Source organism: Montipora capricornis, chromosome 3, assembly GCF_036669925.1.
Source record: "Montipora capricornis isolate CH-2021 chromosome 3, ASM3666992v2, whole genome shotgun sequence".
Lineage (NCBI taxonomy): Eukaryota > Metazoa > Cnidaria > Anthozoa > Scleractinia > Acroporidae > Montipora > Montipora capricornis.
In genome coordinates, this window is record NC_090885.1 from 3,231,303 (window position 1) to 3,240,300 (window position 8,998).

General features: G+C 39.7%; 1 protein-coding gene across 1 annotated transcript in view; it reads right to left on the reverse strand.

The window, feature by feature from the left end:
- LOC138041936 (pyruvate kinase PKM-like) overlaps positions 1–8,998 on the reverse strand; it is a 21,167-nt gene continuing 12,169 nt past the window's right edge. Inside the window, exons 3-9 of the mRNA XM_068887631.1 lie at positions 8,121–8,212; positions 7,293–7,409; positions 6,000–6,329; positions 4,753–5,031; positions 2,937–3,036; positions 874–1,093; positions 1–430 (exon numbers count right to left, since the gene is read on the reverse strand). Coding sequence (XP_068743732.1) covers positions 76–430; positions 874–1,093; positions 2,937–3,036; positions 4,753–5,031; positions 6,000–6,329; positions 7,293–7,409; positions 8,121–8,212 — 1,493 coding nt within the window. The 3' untranslated portion in view covers positions 1–75. The remainder of the gene's footprint in view (positions 431–873; positions 1,094–2,936; positions 3,037–4,752; positions 5,032–5,999; positions 6,330–7,292; positions 7,410–8,120; positions 8,213–8,998) is intronic.

The following is an 8,998-nucleotide window of genomic DNA, read 5'->3' on the forward strand; positions in this document are numbered from 1 at the left end:
GCTGAAAGTCTGTTCTCTTTAATATCATCGACTATCTTAGAGGGCCACTCAAAAATACATGTTTTAAAAAACTGATCACTTTTTCATGAGTCCCTGAAGGTCCGCGGATTCGGACAAACTCTTGGCAATGTGGATCTTTTCATCCATGGCTGTAAGAATACGAATCGTGTTGGTGTGAGCTGCCCCTGCTTTCCAGCCAGACACAAAAACAAACGGATTTCCCACTTTAATGAATCCCATCCTCTTTCCCATATCCAGCGCGAAATCCAATCTTTCGTCGTGTTCTTCCAGGACATTATCTTTCGGTGGTTTGTCATAAACCAGCGGGAAACAACCGCGAAACAAGTGCATCTGACGGGCCACGCGCTCATCACGTGTTATAACTATGATTGGAGAACGGGGCCGGAAACGAGCAACAACCTCAGCTGTCCTAAAAAATATGTCGAAAATCAGGGTTAATAAGGTAATAGACGATATGTCCCTCCCCTCCCCCTCCCCCCGCCTCCTCCACTCCAAAAATATATAGCACTTGCAGCCGAAGCATAAGTTCAGTAGACATCAAGCGTCATTTCAGAGGACGCTTGATTTTAATTTTGCTGCGAAAAACTGGTTGGACAATTTATCAGAAGACTAACACTATCTGCAGGCCACTATTCTGCACAAGCAGATTCCATTTTCAGCATTTACTGCACACGACCAAGGAATAGCGTCTGCTAAGTGGACACAGACTCAATTAACTAATTACAGATCGCAAGATGATAAGGGTCAAGACTCTTAAGGTTTCCCATGGGTAAACAAATTACATTTACATTTTTATATTTTTTACACCTAAAAAAGAGAACAAGAGCAAGCTAAAGGGTGATGTTCTCTTACTTTCCCGTGTGAGTAAGACAAATGATGCAGGCCGCATTTGCAGTAAACGACGCAGCAACAGCGGCGATAGCAGTGGTCTCGTGAGTATCTGCTACTCTATCGATGGCGTGTCTCAAATCGTCGAACAGTTGACGATGAAAAATGGCGGCCTCTGCTTCACGACAAATCTTGTGCATCATGGCTACAGCTCTAACGGGATATCGACCTTTGGCGGTCTCACCTAATCGCGAGGGAAAAACATACATACTTAATTATTAATTGCAATTCAGTAGAAGATTAAAAAGAAAAGGGCCATAAGGTTAATATGTAAAGGTGCTGAGACACGAGGGGTCATGTTGCAGGGACACGTTGCAGTGATCAAAAACTTGTGTACTGCACACAGGGACGAAATCACAACATGTGCACACACATGAAATTGTTGCGGTACATGTCCCTGGGATATGTTGCATGCGATATGTCCCCCCGTGTGAGGGGAGACGTGCGCTACTGGTTTGTGACTCACACAACAGCTTAGGAGACGAACATAAGTACTTAGACAACGTTTTCAGTAAGAACAACTACAACCGCGACTTCTTTACACGCAACACTTACCGTACAGAACCTAACGCAACAAACACTAAGCTGACACCTACCACTACAGTGACTATACCCTACATGAAAGGAACTTCTGAGATTATCGCTAGGATCCTACAGCCTTACGACATCCGTGTAGCTCACAGACCCATCACTAACGTCAGAGACAAAGACCAACCTAGGGACAGACAAGGAGCAGTTTACAAGATCAAATGCTGCAACTACCGCAGGCCACTTCTATCGGTGAGACCGGCAGAAATATGAGCACTAGACTGACTGAACACTGACAAGCGACGAGGAACGGTGACATCAACAACAACATTGCTGAACGCCAGACAAACCACAGAATCGACTTGGACTCAACTGACAGTCGACCAATAACATCACGAATAAGTTGACCAATGATATCTACGACCAGTTTTCTTTAGTATCCACTGACGTTACACAAATCTTACACAAATCACTTAACTCTGAAGATGACTTCTGCTCAGGTTGTCGAAACGTCCGTCAATGCCATCTTAAACAGTCCTTCTCAGGCCGCCTACACTCACCCGGACGATCATACTTTACTTAATTAGGATACTTTTATAAGTGTGCAACAACAATTTTGGGGTGATTTTGTCCCCGCGACGTGTTCCATGAAGTTCAACTTGTTGAGCTTCATGGGACATGTCACAGGTACAAAATCACCCCAAAATTGTGTTGTACAATTATAAAAGTATCAGCTCACACGAGGGGACATGTCACTGCAACATTTCCCTGGGACTTGTACCCAGGGACACGTACCCGCAACATTTTCATGTGTGTGCACATGTTGTGATTTCGTCCCCGCTACACTTCCCTGCTACATATCGCCTCAGTGTGCGCTACACAAGTTTTTGTCGCTGCAGCAACATGCTGCAGCATGTCGCTGTAACGTGTCCCTGCAACATGACCCCTCGTGTCTCAGCACCTTAACAGGGTGTAACACCTCATATTACCTGCTACTCGCTCAAGGATAATATGCTTACAAATATGTATAGTATAACTATAGTATATCCTAAATCAGACAAATCAATTTTGCACAAAACAATACCATTCTAAAAGCATCATAAATTCTTTTACTCCAATTTTACCACATAATAAGAGGGATATTTCATGATCACTTATCCCAGAAAGGGTTCATTTTTCGTCTCTATCTTTACCGCCTTTCGCTACAATGTTGTTTCCGGTATGAAACTACATCGCAATACCTCTTACTCGCGGTACAGTTTTATACCAGGGCAACATAACGCAAAGGTACCACGGTGTACTAGTAACAGTAGACCAGTAAAAATTTTAGAGCTTTTGAAGCTTCGCTTACTGTTTGGATTCCTGATCCCGACAGTGACAAGTTACCGTAAGTTTTGGTCAGCACTTAAAACAACAAAAGTCTTGTTTATTTTTTTGGAAAATGTCTTCCCATTTTCTGCCGTCTTCCGTCGAAGAAATCAAAAACAATTTTGTCAAACCTGAAAGCATGACGCAGTCTGCTCCATCCAGGATTGCATTGGCCACATCTGAACCTTCTGCTCGTGTTGGACGAGGATTTTGAACCATGCTTTCTAACATCTGTCAGTGACAAAAAAGAAACGCAAAAAACACAAAGTTCCGTGTACATCATGACATGAATTGAGACAGACTCGCACAACAAGTAAAACCGATGTCCACAAGAACAAGCAAGCAAAAAAAAACCCACACGTTTAAAATAAGGGAAAAAATGGCGCACCCCTTGCATGGATGTGGAGGACATACACACACGAAAATGAATTTACAACTTTCGTGCTCCACAACAACTCCATATAAGGGAGATGTGATCATCGCACTGATCTGGACAATTTTTACACTTGTCTCTTTTTCAGGTACCTTGGTTCCAGAAGTTTTTCTTGAGCCTCGAGAGAACCGTGAAGCGGTGAAGACGCGTCGTGAAGCTTCGCGGCTAAGGTAAAAACCACTGGGACCAGGGTATTTTTTAGGTTTAGAACTATAAGAGTCAATTGCTTAACTTGTCCAAATAAGTGCAAGGACCACTCAGCCCTTTCGTCTATAACCCACGCTTCAAATACTAACCTCTTACTAATTGAGCGCGAGGGCCGTACTGGGGAATATTGGTTCGAGAAGGCAGTACAGACCGAGCGCTTCTTCTTCTTCCTCGTCTTCGTCTTCTTAAAGTGCTACTATGACGAAATTTGCATCTTCCCTATCTTAGCCATTTTGGCACATAAACATGTAGTCTGTACGAGAAGAAGAATGCTGTTTACCATTTTCAAATATCTCTTTTTGTTCTGGAGATATTCAAGTGTTTTTAATATGCAAATTAGCCAAGTGATGACGTCATAAACCCAACCAAATTTTGATCAAGTATGATGGAGAAAGATATCTCAGCCAATTTGAATCAGAAATACTTGGTTCTTTGCAGTAAGATTCTAGTAGATGTGTTCCACAATATGAGCATACCATTTACCATGGCAACATACTGGGTTCCAGACCTCCCTGATATTAAACGCTTTGCAGGCCACCTTTGGCGTTCTGTTTTGATATTTGCAAATGGTGCCTCATCTGCATGATCCTGCCAGCATATAAAGATGTTAGGTCGAGTTTGTGGCCTTGGTAAATGTTTTTCTAGCCTGAGATCACCAAAATATTGAAATCAGGTTGGAGGGGACTGGAAAAGAGTGAGTTGCCATGGGAACCAATTTCTTTACAGTCGTAGGTGTGTTGCCTTCAGAACTATTAGCTCACCAAGTTTCAATGGTCTCTGTTGCAAATTGACCGAGATAGCTCTATTTATATTCTTGGTGTTCTATTGGGTTGGGTGAATGACGTCATCAGCCTTCTTATTTGCATATTTTACACATTTTTCAAACTTAAATATCTCCGGAACCAATGCAGATATTTCCAAACGGTAAACAGCGTTTTTAATGTTTCATGGTACTCTATGTGATAAACCAGAAAATTCGAGGGATAGTTATTAGTAATATTAATACGTTTTAAAGCAAAATTACTCTAAACAGGTGGATAAGGAGTGAAAAATGAGTGACAAGGAAACCCTCACAAGCCTTAAACTACATGTAAATCCATGTTAGGGTTAGTTTGAATTAAATGAATTAGTATTGGGACGTGGAGATACTGTTTTAGAGCATGCAAAAGGGGTTCAGATAATCTACATCTACTGTATGATATGAAACTCGGTTAAAACCATTAAATAAGGACGACTGATTAAGGAACCAAAAATAAACTTTTAGAATCCTTTGGACTGCTTGCTTAATAACTGAAAGATATAGTTACCTGAGTAGCACATATAACTGGCTTTCCATTCTTGTTGCACCGACCAATCATCATTTTCTGAGCCAAAAACACTTTTTCAGGAGGAATTTCAATGCCCAAATCTCCTCGTGCCACCATAATTCCATCAGCTTCATCCATGATTTCATCAAATCTCCTGACTCCTTCGTGATTCTCAATCTTGGCTACAATCTTGATATTTGAACCTTTGACACCAAGAACACGACGTATTTGCCTGATGTCGTCAGCCTTGCGAATGAATGAGGCAAATATCATGTCCACCTAGAAAAGGCAACAAGACAAAAACTTATTTCATACTACAGTACAACAACAACAACAAACTTTATTTAATCATCAGGAGCCATGTGCATTGATACTAATACATTACTCTTGACTTACCGGTAGTCATCCTTTGGGCTTATAACAAACTGGTGGCACCCCCTGCTTCCACCCCTGGAATACTGCTGCCAGCCATGGCATGATGCCCTTACACATTATGCCCTACCACATTATCTACCTGACAAACCAGAGAAAGTTCAAAAACAAGTCCTGACCAACTAAACCTAATTAATCATACTGCAAGGCACTACGTCAGTCAGCTGGCTGCATAAGTTTAGATAATTATAGACAAATTTCTATTATCCCTGTTGTTGCTAAAGTCTTTGAGCATAATCATTTACAATCAGATTTACGATTATTTAACTGTAAATGATAGAATAACCACAACCAGTGATCAATCGGGTTTTCCTTAAATATTACCACAGTTAATATTTTACTCCATGGCATCCCTTTAAATGTGTTTCAACAGTAGACCTGTTGTGCTCTTCAATTCATTAAACACATTACCATAAAAAGGGATACCATGGAGTCAAAATCCAGATCTAGCAAATGATTTCCATGCTTTGAAAAAATGCAAGAGAAAACTGCAAATACATGTAAATTAGCTGGCGTCCTTTCACAGACCCCGACTTTGGTTACGTCTGTGAAAGCATGCCTTTATTGTAGCTAAGCGTATTTTCACAATAACCTTTTAAAATAACAAATAAAAAATAAAAACTGGATTGATTACAAAATACTATTTATTTCTCAGAGAAAACTAAATTGGAACAGTCAATCATATTCTATTCATGCAAAACTGTTCACATAACCATGCGCACAAGATGACTTCGAAACATAGTCTTCAGGTCGCTACTCTTTGTCACCATATGCTTTTCAAAATGTTGTCTTTTTCGAAAAAGGATCTTGCTTACCTTCTGTTCAACACCAAACTGAATATCCTTAACATCCTGATCTGACAATGCGGGCAGATCCACAATAATATTGGGCAAGTTTACTCCCTTTTTGCTTCCAAGTTTTGAATCATTCATCACCTTGGTCAACAGGTAGTCTCCACCTTTTTCCACAACTTGCAGTGAAATCAACCCATCATCCACAAAAATTGTTTGTCCCTCACTCATAACTTTCGTAATATTCTGATAGTCAACAAAGATAGTATTCTCATCTCCCTGATCATAATATGCTTTGTCTGTGGTAAGTTTCAACAGCTGACCCTTGTGAAGAGTGATTTCTCCACTGCCACCCTGTTATAAACAAGAAGTTAAATATTAAACATATGTCAACATGAAACATGTTTTATTTCTTTGATCGTAAGTGATTGGTTGCGGGAGTGGGCAGAATTTTCCTATCTCTTGACCATGATAACGGCAATCAAGGACAGCAAGTGATGAGGGAAGCTGCGAACTTTAATCAGCGAAGTTTTCATTTGTCTCAATTGCTTTTTGTTTCAATTTCTTTAAGTTCAATGACTTTTGAAAGCAAAACTTCACAAAATGGAAAAAAATCCTCATTTATTTTATTGTACTTTTGCATAAAAATAAGAAAATTATGACTTTCCCAATTTTTCCTAGTACATTAGTTTCTCCTTCCCTCTAAAAATAGAATTTATAAATAAAAAGAAACGTTGTTCATTGACCTAAGGTCCGTCCGTATAAGGAAAAACTGTGCTGTCGGTCTCACGCACGACCCTCGGCCTGGGTCTTCAGTCATACTCAAGACTTCAGGGACAGTTTTATACTGACCTCCCAGCCAGCGAAAAACACATTCTTGATTTCACCTTACCTTGTAGATTGATTGTTCATTGCTCTAACTTACTATTTCTTGAGGTTTATTAATAATTGTGTTTGTGAAAATTATTTTGCTGTTAGAATTCAAAGGAAACTAATAATGAATGAAACTTTTTACCACTTCAACCTTGGCTTGTGAATGACAGAAATGGAGAAATCTGTGCAACAATGTTACTTCTCTCTACCCTTTGAGTAACAAGGTTAGTGAAATGCCAGTAAAAATAATCATTGATCTCTGAATCAAGCAACAAAAACAAACTTTACAATTTAACAGGCCATACTGTAGAATGTGATCCAAATACATTGGTCAATATATAGCACAGGACCTATCTGAGAGATTAGTACAAAACACATTTGTCCAAACTTCCTTTTGCTATAAATTGCTCAGTAAATTTTAAAAGGAGCAAAATACAAACTGACCGATTTTAGGAGACCAGTTCTTATCTCAGGTCCCTTTGTATCTAGTGCAATGGCGACAGCATGAGGCCATTCTTCAATAGATGCCTCCCTCACCAGCTTAATGGTCTCCGCATGATACTAAAAGTAGGAAAATAAGCAAATATCACAATTTAATTTTACTATTGCATTGACTTTTAATACCAACTACATGGGGTATGACCCAGTGACAACAATCATGAAGACTTTATGGTTGAATGGTCACTTTGTAAACAAAATGACATCAACAGTAATTATTATTGCTTGATATCTTCTATTAGTTTATTTTTATAAGGTCGCAATAGTAGCAAGTATGATAAATACTGTAGGACACAGACAACTTTTTTAAAAGACATGTTTTGGCATGCTTATGCCATCATCAGTTTAATGAGTTCCTAAGTGTGAACAGTTATAAAGTCTACGGGTAGATGCATTTCAACACATCTCTTTTATGTAAGAGCAAATACTCCCCTTCATGCTCTAGTATTCTGGATTCTGCCAGCAACTCAACTGATTTAAAACTCAAAGAAGCCTTTTATATAAATAAGATCAAACCGGAACTTAACAAACAATTGCAGCATTACAACACTTTTCTCATGTTTTAGTTTACGCCTTGATGTTTGGTGTCACACTGTAAATAGTACCCGCTTTTTTATTACGTCATGTAATAATTTTTTTCATCTACAGGCGACCCGTAGACTTTATAACTGTTAACACTTAGGAACTCATTAAACTGATGATGGCATAAGCATGCCGAAACATGTCTTTTAAAAAAGTTGTCTGTTTCCTACAGTAGTTTATTTTTATTAATACCTCATGTGTTCCATGTGAGAAATTTAATCTTGCAATGTTCATCCCATTTTCAATTAGCTCAGAGATGATTTTGAGATCTCTTGAGGCTGGTCCTGAGAATGAGCATCATAATTGAAAAAAATTACCACATTGCAGTACATTAAATTTTAACATGAAATGTTGATCATTCAAAAAATAAAAAAAATCATAGCTATATATGTTAAGAAATGGCAGCCAGGCTAAAGAATGAAACTTTAATTAACCACTGCCATTTTAAAAGGAAAGTATATAATAGAGCTTATAGCACTTTAAAGCACTCATTGTCAACAACGGTTCTTGTGGTAATTGTGAAGAAGAGCTCCCCAAAAAACCTGTCGGCCGACTGTTGGTCAACTGTCGGCCAACAGTCGGCTGACTGTTGCCCAACTGTCGGCCGACTGTTGGCCGACTGTTGGCCAACAGTTGGGCAACAGTCGGCCGACTGTCGGCTAACAGTCGGCCGACTGTTGCCCAACTGTCGGCCGACAGTTTGTGTTATGTTTGAGGCCAAAGTGTTGGCCGACTGTCGGCCAACAGTCGGCCGACAGTCGGTGACCTGTTGGCAACCTGTCGGTAACGTGTCGGTAACCTGTCGGCGGGACAAACTAAAATGATCGTAAGCATTTACTTGTCTATTGCTTCTAAACTACGCGAAAAGAGCTAAAGGCAGTTCATAACGATACCTTGAGCAGCACTTATACCACTAATATGGCTTTTGTCCACTGTTTTAGCGTTGGCTAGCGATACTTGCCCACATTGTAAACATCATTCATACATACATGACATGACATAAGAGGCCGCGTTGCATTGTAGGGCGATTTGAAGGAAAGTGTTTGTCTCCTCTACTAACTACGTATTGA